Source organism: Myripristis murdjan, chromosome 23 (genome assembly GCF_902150065.1).
Source record: "Myripristis murdjan chromosome 23, fMyrMur1.1, whole genome shotgun sequence".
NCBI lineage: Eukaryota > Metazoa > Chordata > Actinopteri > Holocentriformes > Holocentridae > Myripristis > Myripristis murdjan.
The window spans coordinates 12,282,386-12,295,997 of record NC_044002.1 but is presented as its reverse complement, the minus strand read 5'-3'; the positions used below and the strand labels follow the sequence as shown (position 1 = coordinate 12,295,997).

The 13,612-nt window shown below is 41.9% G+C and overlaps 1 protein-coding gene across 1 annotated transcript in view; it reads left to right on the top strand.

The window, feature by feature from the left end:
- Positions 1-8,798, top strand: part of wnk1b (WNK lysine deficient protein kinase 1b) — a 130,780-nt gene extending 121,982 nt beyond the window's left edge. The window contains exons 35-37 of the mRNA XM_030046489.1: positions 744-910; positions 1,620-1,676; positions 2,054-8,798. Coding sequence (XP_029902349.1) covers positions 744-910; positions 1,620-1,676; positions 2,054-2,497 — 668 coding nt within the window. The 3' untranslated portion in view covers positions 2,498-8,798. The remainder of the gene's footprint in view (positions 1-743; positions 911-1,619; positions 1,677-2,053) is intronic.
- Positions 8,799-13,612: the final 4,814 nt, after the last annotated feature.

Genomic DNA, 13,612 nt, shown 5'->3' with positions numbered 1-13,612 from the left:
GCCTGCTGTGATAAGACATGAGTGCCATCTGCTGGTCAAAAAAGTAACTGCAACTTTCAGATGAATGGTGCTCAGGGCAGCTCCGATCAGCAGCAGCCAGTGAAGAAGCTGGCTCAGCTTTGCTTCAGTCACATAGGAGCATCTTGTTGTATGTTACTGGGCATGTTAGCTGTCAGCCTGAGAGGTCACTTAGGGTTTCACCCCCCTAAGGCAGTCGCACATGGCCAGCCATTTGACAAAATGCAAATCAACAACACTGCCTTCTGCAGGAAAAGGAAATTGGCAGTTGGGACAAAGTAAATGTGGGTAGCACAATATGCTGCTGTATAATGCACAAAGGTATCATTTTAAAAACAGTGCCTCTTATGAATATAAGCAAAATTCCCTATGCACTTTGTGTTGCTCATGTATAGAAGACTTTGCTCTTCTGCTACAGTGGAGCGGATAAATTATTAATAGTATATGAATAAGAATATATCCATCTGTACTAGTAGTACTGCAGCATTCAGGCCATGTTTCAGTGCAGAAAATAAATGTCCACGTCCTGGTTTATCATGAGAATCTCCAGTACAACTATATTTTCTAGTTTTATGACTTCCATTCCATACCTACCCATCCTTAAATGTCTAGCCTGCAATCCTGACCAACCTCTGTCACCATTTGAAGGCGATCGATTTAATTTATTCACTGTATCAAACTCTAAAATGTATCTCCTTCTCCCTCTCTGTGTTTTTTCTACACAGGGACCAATAGCACCAATGCAGTGAGCGGAGGTTTGGGCCAGAACCAGGGTGGGTCCCAGTCTCTCCCTCCTAGCATCTCTGCCCCCCATCAAAGGAAGGGAACCTTCACTGATGACCTTCACAAACTGGTGGACAACTGGGCCAGAGACGCTATGAACCTCTCACAGGTTTGCTGTCCTTTTTGACCGGCTCTTGCAAATGTTTCCTAGCTGGTGGTATGCTTTTGACTCTTACTGTGTAGTTACATCATTTTGTACAACCACTGATCCATGCATTGATTGTTACCACAACCAACTGTTTATATGTATGTGGAAAGACTTAGCTGTAGGTTAATTTTTTTTTTTTTTAGCAGTACCGCAGCTTTGTTATTATCTTTTAATATAGTGTGACTGTATGTCCCAGCACAGACACTAGCAGTGTGTTATATTCTGTGACTGGAGTTAAGAACAACTTATTTTTTTATTTATTGATTCCCCTTTTTTCCAGCTAATGATTTGAAGGTCAAGAAAGTATACTAAATGGTGTAAGATTGATATTTTGTTGATTCTTTTTCTTATGGAGTTTGTAATTAATCCAGATTTACCACAACATTGCTCAACAACATTGCTCATGTGTTTCTTTAAACACAGTTGTAACACCTTGTATCAGCTGTGCCATTGTTTTCCACCACTGTGACAAAAGCACCAAAAGCTGTGCAAACTGCTCTTTAAAGCATGAGGGAATTTGTTTGACTTAGATTGATTAATCAAATCAAAGATTCTTTATTTTTATTTTTATTTTTTGGTCTTTATTCTTTGAACGTTAATGTTAAGAAACTGATGTCATGCCATTTATTTTGCTGGTAAGTAAATTAACCCAAAGTTGCAACTTTTTCAGGGTAAGAGGAGTGCCAAACAGCTGCAGCAGGCCCCGACACAGGGGCACAGCTACGAGGTTAGATTAAAAACATCACATTCACACTCCACTTGATTAGGCATAGCGTATTCATGCAAATTCATGTTGAGCTTTAATTATGCAGTATATACAGACAACCTTACAGTTCATCAGTGTGCTGCAGAAACCTTGCATCTTCAGAACATTAAATTTAGAACAAAGGGTTGATTAGAGAATTCTCAGTGGGTTTTTAAAAGCTTGGCTTAGTCCCAGGACTATGAAGCATTGTCTGGAGACGGTGTTAGCTGTCAAATGAAGTAGAAGCATGACTAAAACAAGGTATAAGTAACAAAGGATTTGCAGGATACTAAAATGCACAGCTGTGAGTTTTATCGCTGTATTTATGAAACCTCTTCCTCTCTCTCCCTTCCTTTCAGGTGATCCAGTCAGCCAGTCTGGGCAGGAAGTACTCGGCTCCCGGCCAGCTGTGTCCTAGCAGCATCGGAGGCTCTGCGCACCTCCCAACCAACCCCGCCACCGCTACCTCTCTGGCTGCCCGCAAGGGCTCCCTGTGCCCCCCACCTGCTTCCTCCACACCTCCGCAGCCCCCGCCTCCCCAGTTCATCCCCTACACCCCCACTGCCACTTATAGTGCACAATGGTCCGGTCCAGCACACGGCCTGTCGACCCCCCACCAGGCCCCGACGCAGCCTGGGCCCCTCCTGGTCAGTACCTCCCAGCCCCTGGGCCCCTACCCCACAACAGTGGCCGGCGGGCAGGGCCAGATCCCGGGGCAGGGGCCACTCCAGGCTTTCCACCTGGCCAGTGCTCTGCAGAAGTCAGTCAGCAACCCAGGAGGGCCCAACCTGAGGACCACATAGGGTTTAGGGGGTGGGGCTGGTTTGAATTGCAGCCTGACTGGACGGGTATGGAGTGAAGTGGACTGGCCTGGAATGGCTGGAGAGGGTGGGAGAGCTGTGATGAGTGTGGAGGAGAGAGGAGCAGCTCCAGGAGTGCTAGATAACAGAGGCTGGCCTGCTTGAGAAGGGAGGGGAGAGGAGAGTAGAGGAAATCAAGAAATAAGAGTCAGGAATGAAATGTAATGCATCTCGACAGTGTGTGTGATGCACCTCACGTCTGTCTCCTTCCATGTATGTGTGAGAGGCTGAGAGGAGAACCGACCCTTACACACATACACACACTCATACACTCTCCCTCACTGTGGAGTCTGATTGTGGGCTCATCACAGTCAGCCAGTGCTCAAGACTAAAGGAAAAGACTGACGAGTGCAATGTTACAAGGCCAAAGAGGTTGTTACAGGGTGTGGGATTGGTATTAATGACTGTATGTGTGTGAGTTGTGTGTAGGCTTCTGTGGCTTGGTTACACTTGTTCCATTTCATGCCATAAAATGAAATAAACAAATGCTTGCTAGGAAGGACACAGAATCACCACAGTGGTAGAGGGAAGATGGTACATCAGGTTGCAGGAAAAGAAGAAATGTGATCAGCCTTTCCACAACCTCCCATGTCCCCCTGCGTCCCCAAGCACCTGTTTCCCAGCTAGAACTGCTGAAGATGCTTGTGGGAAGTGCTGGTTTTGGCCACTGCTGCTTCAGCGTACCTCTGATAATACATTTGAAGCACAGCAGCATTCTTTTACTGGAAATTCAAATATTTCTGACTTCTAGCTATCTGTACTCAGAGCAGTAAAAGCATGCTAAGCTGTTAGAGCTGTTGAGAACGTGCAGCAGTGTATCATCTCCGTCGAATTCAAGAAGAAACCAACACTCTGTAGAGGGGGTCACCAGTGCTTGGGAGGCTGCATCACTCTGAAATCAGAGAAGCTAGCAACTCGCACCGTTTTGTATCCCCAGTACATCTAAACAGAATGCTTACTAGGAGGGATGCAAAAGGCAGAAGATAATATCTTTGACATCAGGTGAGAGCAGGAATGAAAACTTGTTTAGAAGAGAGTGTGTGAGATGATTAAATTTCATTTCCATCATTTCAGGACGTTGGTGTGTTAGGTGTGTTTCACCACAAGGTTTCTTAAATCCATTTTAAGCATGCAAAATATTGAGAGCAGTTGAATGCACATTGTGTATTTGAATGTGCACACTGTATGCGTATTTACATTTTGGGTAAAATGGAAGTGAATCGACCTCACCCCTCGTTTAGAGTAAGCATCATCCGGGGCTTGGTAGGCCTGTGACTAGTCAGTGAGAAGAAATGTGGCAGCTCCTCCTATGTTGAGAGTTGACCAGAGAGTATTTACTTACAGCGAATAGAACCGTATCAGTGTCCTGTTACACTGCTTACATCAGTATTGATGAACCTGCAGGCTGTACACACCTTTGATCGTGTATTGGATGGATATGACCGATTCCTCTGCATAGCAAACACCTCTTTACCACCTGTGCTCCTCCCTCCGACTCTTCTCCGCCTCTCTCCACCTCTCTGTTGCCATGTGATGCAATAACAGCAGAAACCTTTTAGAAAAAGCCCAAACATGAGAGCTTGAGAACTGAGCATGAATAAGTGGCCTTGTTATCAGAATAATATCAGAGTCCCTGTACAGTAAATGTCTCTGTTTATTTTTAGAATGTCGCTGTGATGATTCCACTTTGTTGTATTATTTGTTTAGGGTTTTTTTTTTCTTGTTTTGTTTTGTTTTGTTTTGTTGGGTTTGTTTTGCTTGCTGCCCCCAGCTTGATATCTGACACACACACACACACACACACACACACACACACACACACACACACAGAGAAACTAACTCAATAATTGTGAATATCTGCATACTCACACACACAGATTCTGTGATTGCGCACAGGCACATTCATATACATACACAGACACATGCTCATCCACAGATGCGGATTTTGTAAATACACACACACACACACACACACACACACACACACACACACACACACACACACTCACACACTCACACAGACATTGTTGGAAGGTGTAGCAGCCGTTAAACCTTTATACATTCATTCAAACTAATGCCTCAGCTCTGTATCTTAGCGTCAGCATTAGGTTGGTTTCAACGGTTTGGTTGAAACGGTTGAAATGTACATTATTAGCATCATTATTGTTGTTTATGATTATTATTCTATTTAAAAAGAAACAAAAACAAAAAGGTGTTCTGTCAATGGACCTGTTATACTCACATCGGTGTACGATGTGGAAACACTGTGATTATTGTTGTTTATTATTAGCAGATGTTGTTGGACAACGTTAGTTCTAGGTCAAATATCAAAGAATGAAAAGAAAAAAAAAACATACAGAGAAACAGTTTGGGGTCCATTCACTTTCAATTCAATGCATTCAGCAAATGGGTCCTCATCAAAATGTGAAAATTAAAATCCCCTCCTTTTCAATACGAGCATTTCTATCTGGTTATTGAGGATGTGATTAGAAATGAATGCCTTACCATCAACCAACAAACTGCAGTCTCACTCAGAATTTTTAATTAATTGAATTGAAAGTTAATTGACCTCAAGGCCCAATTAAAAAGAAAAACAGGAGTGAATGGCAGGATAGTTGATATTTAGATATTAAAGTAATGCTAGCTATTTTTTCCTTAATACAGTACTTATATATCAGACACTTTAAATAACCTCCCCGTTCCCTTTGTCCTCTGATTCTGTTAGATGAATGTGAATGTATAAACCGATGGTGTCAATTTTAATGTACTTGAAAAACTTCTGTCTTTTTTTTTTTCTCGCTCTCTCACTTCCCCTGAACCCCTAGTGCCTCTAGTCGATACTGGAGGTACTTACTAGTGCCTTGCATCCTTTCTGTTGCTTTTTGGGGGGGTCATCGAGGGCTTGGGTTAACGTAAGCACAGTTGACAGTGTGTTGCTCTGCTCTTGAGTGCTGTACTGAGTTCAGGGGTGTCGCAAGCATAGAAATACACATAGAATGGAAACAGCGATTGAAGTTAATGGTGATGTCACTGGAGTCAGTTGGAATGACTTGAACCACTGGTGGAAGAGCCGTAATCATGGCTGGCATTGTACACCGCAGAGCGAGTTTGTTGATCACTCTCTTTCATTTCAGCCTTTTCACAAAGTGTGTGTGCTTCAAAATGCAAAAATTGAAGGTCTTCTTTTCTAAAAAGCCTCATAGACGCCATGTTGATTGAAATACCCGAGAAGGATTTCTGTCATCAACCATGGAATGACATTTTGACTTCACACTCTGAAATGAGGGAAAGTGAAGTGACCTCGACTTTGCCACAGCGCAAAGAGCGATTATTTGATTCGTATGATCCCTGAAATGAATGAAAGAGACAGGGAAGGCCGCCATTAGGTTTGAGTCGGTGTGTGTATCTGTGAGGCGAGGCCCGGCTGACGGCGTGTTGTTGTGCTCCTGCGGTGCTTTAATAACAGTAGATGGGCTCTGACTGTGTCCAAGGCCTGGGTACGCCACCAACAAAGAACGAAAGATGGACAGAACAAGAGAGAGAGTTTACCAGTGCCATTCTTTTTTTTTCTTTTCTTTTTTTTTTTAAATCAGGGTTTTAAATGTAGATGGGGAAACGGGGAAGACATTTTTTAAGTTTTAAGGAGGGAGTTGTTGACGATTGTAGTTGAAGCTTGGACCACTCTGTACTTCAGAGGCATTGTGCCACATGCAGCATACAGTCAGCAGTGGAAGCTTTGGTGCAGTGAACTGACTGTTTCTTTTGTTGACCTCCATAATAAACCAATCTAAAACAATCAGGCTGATAGGAAAGGCCTCACATTAGCTCACTGTCCCAAATGATAACATTTTGTACCTGCAATAGCTGGACAAAAATGGGGGCTCACATGGCTTTGTACTCCATTATGCATCGATTGTAGTGAGCTTAATGGAAAGATGAGGTCCCAAAATCCAGTTGGCTAGTACAATAGTGCAAGTGGCTAGTGAATTTGGAGATTTTGCCAGGCTTGGAAATGAAAACAAGTTAGTTCCCTGCCCCGGGTTTGTGCACAGTTGCATTATTAACCAATGCATCGTGAGACCAAAAATTTGCCATAGAGAAATGATGTGTTCCCTCTAGACTCCCTCACTGAGGCACATTTACCGTATAGCATTACCATAGACTTGCAATAGAATAATCATACCTTAGCAATAGACCAAGTCAAAGACGGACAGGCCATGAAGAGGCATGCACACTTTAACTGGCTCCAAGTGTCCAAAGCTGCATAAAACCGTAGACTGGTTAGACTGCAGCCACACACAACCAGATATTATGTGTTGGACAGCTGTAGGAGTCCGTCTCATGTGAGCCAACCTGCATGGCCAGGTGAATTCAGCCAAAGGCTCACCGGGAGGGACATTGGTTAGGTATTTATCAGGCCAGTGGATTGTTCAACGCCTCCTCATCTTAACACATAATTGATGCTGCCGCTAAAAGAAAAACATCTATCTGCAAAGTGGTATGGCTTTTACTGTAATGAGCACAAGGATGATTTTATTACTATTATGATTATTATTAGTGTTGATTCCCATTCCCACTGTGTTTCTGAAGCTGGACCCTTGGGTTTAACAGATGTCGTTCACATAAATGGCCACAAAAACTTTAATTTGATGTTGCAGTTAGGTGCTTTTCAGTTGGAGGAAACAGAATCGGTGGTCATGGTGATTGAGAGGATAATGATGGATGTTACAATGGTTTTAGTCACAGTGGTGGTGTTGAGGATGGCGTTGTTGGTTGTGGTGGTGATGATGATGATGATGATGATGATGATGATGATAATGATGAATGTGGTGGTGATGATGATGGTATATATGTTCATGGTGATGATGGAGGTTTGGTAGTGATCTTGATGACAATGGCGTCCAGCAGGGACAGTCTAACCTAGATTCAAGGCCTTTGACACCCTGCTCTGTTTCCTGTTTTCGTTTCTGGTACAAAAAGTTCTTGATATTTAAAATCCTAACAAAATCTCTTCTTTCTTCTTTTTTGCTGAGAATGGTTTTGCTGGATTCTGGATAGTCAAAATGAAAAAATACAAAAAAAAGTTTCTTTGTAAAGTTTGTAAATTTTTTTTTTTTTTTTTTGGCTTTGCCTGTTTTTGTGGTATTTTCACTTTTCATGAATAGTCTGGATTAATGCAGCATTTTTACTACTAGGCAAGTTTGGTTGAAGCTGTGAATAGTCATTGAGCCACTTTGCTTTAGTTCTGTCCGCGGTTATGATCATCCCAATTATCATAATGTATTACTAGAAGTTGAACCTTTAATGATGCCACCAACTCAGTGCCACTTGCTTTTCTACTATAAAACCAGAGCTGAAGGATGGAAAAAAAAAAAAAAAACGACCGAGTATATTTGCCTGCTTTTAACTCGTTGGAGCTGTTTTGGTTTCCTGGATGTTCACTTTGGTCATTGCTTGAGCCTCAAATGATTTCCACAGTTGAAGTTTGATTTGCTTCATTTTGCTGTTTCTCTTTCTGCATCATTTGTTCTGTGAGGAAAACCTACGGCACAGTGGCTGCCTGCAATATTATTTAAACTTACAGTGTGGAGCTCTTGGGTTACAGTGGTGTGGGTACTCTCATGGTGAAGAGTCCTGTTGTTACACTCACACTGGAAGACTCTTATTCTGAAAAGCTGTAGAGTTAAACATCACTGGGTGGAAATATTGTGAAGTTATTTGAAGTTACACTTCTAGTGGAGGACTCTTACTGTGAAAAGCGTGAGTTATCCAGCAGTTGGGGTACTTTTATTGTGAAGGTTCCTGGAGTTACAGGATTGTTATTCTCGTTCTGGTCAAAATTTGGATTTTTCTGTTCTCTCCAATGCTCACACATTTTTCCTCTTTTTTTGTTTTTGTTTTTGTCAGCAATTTTAATGTCTAGCAGCACCTAACTTAATTCAGTGGTTTCATTTCCTGTATTGTATTTGACATTGTACAAAAGTTGTTGGATTAAAAAAAACACATGTATGAGTGAATGAAAGAAAAAAACATTTTAAAAAAAGAACAAAAACATGTACAAGTAGGGAGTCTTTGGCAGCCTTTAACGGTATGTTTGCACTAAGTATAGAGTGTTCAAGCTTCATATTAAAAAAACAAACAAACAAACAAAAAAAAAAAAAACAACTTTGCGCTTTGCGCTCCAATACAATGAAATTTGTTACTTTATTTGTAAAAACTTAATAAACAAAAGTTGTTAAAATTATTGGAATTGACTGGACTTTCATGTGTCTAATGGATGACGGAGTTGCTTTGGGTGCCGGACAAATCTGATGTCTGCTGTTTGTCGTATTTTGACACCAACAACATTTCTCCACTCAGCACCCTGCCGCTCCCTGGATCACAGGCCGCCGCCACAAAATGTCAAAGAAACGACATGAAGTGTCTGAACAACTGAAGTTAAAGATGGACACACACATTGCCGAGGGCTGTGGTACCTAACAAGAAACTGTTAAATGAGCTTTTATTGTGAAGCTGCCTGTTCTGTCAGAGTGATTGAGTTTATACCTCCAAGTAACTCAAACCTTGAAGTTGTACTTTACTCAGATCTACTTACTGTCAGAGATCCAACTGCTTTATCAGAATTTCTCATTTTTAGTTAAAATGTTAGAAGGAGGTTGTGCTGCACCAACTTCAAGTTAAAGGGTTATATCTGGTGCACAGATTTAAAAAAAAAAAAAAAAAAAAAAAAAACAGGCACCAGGAGCTTTAAGAAAGCAGTCGAGACGCTGAGATCTGTGATCTTATGGATTTATTCCATTAGAGCGGGGAAAAAGGAGCTCAAAACTTTACTAACAGCTAAACGTCTCGGTCTCTCAGGACTTTGATCGGTGCTGTTATTTGAACGTAATTTTGTGAGAATTCAGCCATTGTTCTCAATCCAAAACAGATATCCTTCTGTTGCTTTGGCATCATGGGTAATGTAGTCTTGAGTAGGATGTATGTTTGGATTGAGAACTAATGGGTTATATTTGCCATTGTTGCTAAGTTGGACTTGTAATATTGCCCCTCTATGTGTGTGTTGTTTGCACCCGAGTTTGCACTTGTATTCTCCAAACTGTGACTCTGAAGCAGCTCTCATCAAAGTCCTGAGAGACTGAAACATTCCCATAATCACGTTTTGATGATGATCAAACCTTTAAATGTTTGTCTTGTCTCAGTATCTTTAATATATGTTGCCCTGGCACAGTACTGCTCCTCTCCACATGGGGGCAGCACATAACAATTTTATTTGTGAGCGATCTGTTTAATAGCAACTTGTTTCCTGTGATGATGCACATATTGAATGGCTTCCTGCTTCTGGGCCAATCAGGAAACAGCTTGTTATGAGGTGTGAATCCTTGCTTATTATTTGTTCTCATGGATACGATGGAAATGCTGAACCCAGTTCACCCATAGAGTGAGGAGGAAGGAAGGAAGGAAGGAAGGAAGGAAGGAAAGAGAGTTACACTGCAACAATCATTTTCCACAGCGTTGACCTGCTGTGATATGAGCTGTGCACTGCAAAAAATGTCACACTTGGCAAGGGATTTCACTTTAGCTTATTCTGAAAACATTTACGCCAAGTTTTCTTAATACCCTGGCATATGAATTTGCTCCTTTTTAATGAAAATGTCAGGACGTTTTTGCTTAAGAACAACAACAACAGGGTGTGTGATTTGTGTGACAGTCCTGACAACAGCTTGCACAGGTAGTCATTTTTTGCAGTGTAAGACTTCAATAGCAGATTAGTAAAGAACAAACCACAGTCCAGAGTTTAAAGGTGGATTCACACCTCTCACATTCAAGTAGAAGTGCATTAATTTTACCCAAATTTTCTGTTTTACACTTTCCCAAATATTTTTTTTTTCAGTTGCCATCAGCCTGATCACACCTTTGATGAACTGAAATGTAGATTTTAACCTTATATGTCCCAAAATCTCTAACGTGCCATATGATGATGCAGGTTTTTCTGCTCTATTAGAGGCCATAGAAACTCAAACTGTCTGTGGCAGAAAGTGGGGATTAAATTCAGCAAAGTCATGAGGCCAAAGCCACACCTTTGCGAGTACACAACACCTGCAGTTTCATCATGACCTGCTGAACCGCGGCACCTCAAAACTCCTCCCACACATGACTGGCGTTTCTAGCGCCTTTGCCACTGAAATAAAAAAGTTTACACCTTTGGCTTAGAGTGGAGTGCCTTGGGTGTCTTTGGCTGTTTTCCCACAATAGAATCTTACAAAATAAAAGCCCTTAAGTCACTGATGCCTTACACCAAACACCAGCCATCAGCCCAACTATGAATACACACAGAGTACACACAAACACACACTACACTACTACCATCACTCACACCTCTAAACACACACACAGGTAAGGGGTTGTGACCGTTTTCTTGATGCTTATTGAAGTATTTGGCCTTTAGGAACATAGAAAACAAAAGCAGTTAAAATCATCATTTTTTAAAGTGGGAGAAGGGGGGAGACATTTTAAAAAGAACAGAGCTGAACGGAACAAAGCTTGAAATGCAGATTGAATGTGAGGCATGAACATACAGTAAGTAGGACATGTTTGGTGTGTGTGTGTGTGTGTGTGTGTGTGTGTGTGTGTGTGTGTGTGTGTGTGTGTGTGTGTGTGTGTGTGTGTGTGTGTGTGTGTGTGTGCCCCCCCTCATCCTGTCTGTTGTCGTGACTAATTAGCGGACTCGCATCCGGGTGGCCTTTTCTATGGCAGAATGAAATGAGATGTCGCTCTGAGGGGGAAAAAAAAAAAAGATGCAGACCGCGAGAAACAGAGCAAACAAAAGGTGGAGAGGCCATAGAGAACAAGAGAGAGGGAGAGTTACGGGGTCTTGAGATGTCATGTGTGTGTGTGTGTGTGTGTGTGTGTGTGGGAGAGGGCGCTAACACAGAGACAAAACAGGCTATTATCCTCATATTACATTCTGTGCTCTTTAAAAATCCACCTATTTATCTAACATCCTTCCTATGTCCTGTAATCCCTATTGCCATGACGACCAGATTATTTACAAAGAGACAGAGGTGAGTGATCCGTTTCCATCCGGCACACAGCAACACTGCCTGTCTCTGTTGTCCGGATCCTTCTGTGGTGACTGGCACTAAAGAGTCTACACTAAAACCCTCCTTTTGTGCTTGACAGCTTTACAGCACGAGAGGAGGGCTGCTTTACGACACAAAACAAGAAAGGGCGTGTTTTTTTTTTCTTTTCTTTTCTTTTCCAGCACGAACGGAGCCTAACAGCAGCAGTGACATGCAGTGTGACTGACTAATAATCATCACCACCATGGTCCTAAATTTTATAGTAATTATACTACGGCATGGCAATGAATATAACAATGTATTTATATTTAAAAATGCTATATACAATATATTTAATACTACTAAAAAAATCATACATTATATCTAATTTGGTTGTAGATCTGTGTTTACAGCCAGCCAATGATATGTAAATAAATGTCTCTAAATAAATTGTGATAAACCTCAAGCCTGCTATAACCTTCTCAGATGACTGCGAGTTTCCATATGGGCCTATGAAGGGCACTATACATGTGTGTGTGTGTGTGTGTGTGCGTGCATGTTTGTGTGTTTACTAAACAGTGGTCACCCTTGCAGAAAGGACGCTGTTCTGCAGGTCAGCTGATTGTCCAGAGATACTGGGAGAGGGTCTCGTGTGTCAGACATGTTTGACTTCCAGCGTGACAAAGACCAGCAGCAGAGCAGAGGGCACATGGAGAGCACCAGCCTCCACCCGTCCCGAGAAAATCCCCAACTTGGGATTGAAATCAAGTCTCTATCACCTTTAAATGCATTGGCTTTGGCTAAAAAGGTGTCAGATTCAGATCGCCAGCAAAACTGCATCAATATCTCCTTGGAAGGCTTATCTGTCCACCAAATGTGATATAAATCCATTTCTATGCTGCACCTGTGCTCTAACGTTGCAGTCAGCCTCCACTGTTAGATCACTATTTTCTCCCAATGAAAATACAACTCAACTATTTAAATTTCTCTTGTCTTGTGATCGTCTCTTACAGGATCATAAACCACCCAAAACACAGTTAATCTACAAATCATTACAGTCACTTCCAATGACTGACAGCTGCCAGGTAAACACAGTTTATGCATAGAAAAAAAAGGAAGCACTTAAACAACATTTATATCACTTAAACTGAGAAAAATATACCGCGAAATATTCTTTGTGTTTGCAAATCTCGCTTCTCCCACTTCAGATCTGGGTTTTGACACTTATTAAATCATTTTAAGCACAAATCATGATACAAAGGGAAATAAAACATGAGATTAAATTGCAACTGTGACATCACAGCCAACCTGAACATTGTACAGCTAGGTGACCTCTGACCTGAGACATCACAGAGTCACGCAATGCAGCTTCATGTAGTGTAACTTTATGACATGAGCTTTTGTCTTTATTATTTTTTTAATCGACTGATTGATCGATAATGAAAATACTTGTTATGTGCAGCCTCAATTCATACAAGGATGTAAAATACACACGAGGAACTAAGGCAAATCAATCAGAAGGGCATCATAAATTCAGATTATAGTCCTTAAAAGCTAATGTGATAAATCCTTGCTCCTCACATGATTTATGCGTGCAAAGCGTCCCACTGGTCAGCTCCCAGCAGTGAGTGTGTTCTGCTGTGTGAATGTGAGGCAGGAAGCTGCTCAAGTGCTGCATTCATGCTGGCTGCCCAGTCAACCTGCCTGGGTAAATACAGGTTACTGTTGACACTGGCTGGCTGGCGCTCCACCAGCAGCAGCCGGGCTCCTGGCCAGCTCACACTGGGGGGAAACGTTGCTCAAAGGCTCCTCAGCAGCGGCGGCAGAGAGGAAGGGGAGCGACCCTTTGACTCACTCGTGTGGCTGAAAGAGAGAGCGAGTGAGTGAGTGAGTAAGAGGAACGAGAAAATCTGAAACAATGAAGCAAGCTGATGTGTTGCCTCTGACTAAACTTATTTACAGGGGTTTACTGGGAAATGACACACACTGCCGAGAATGT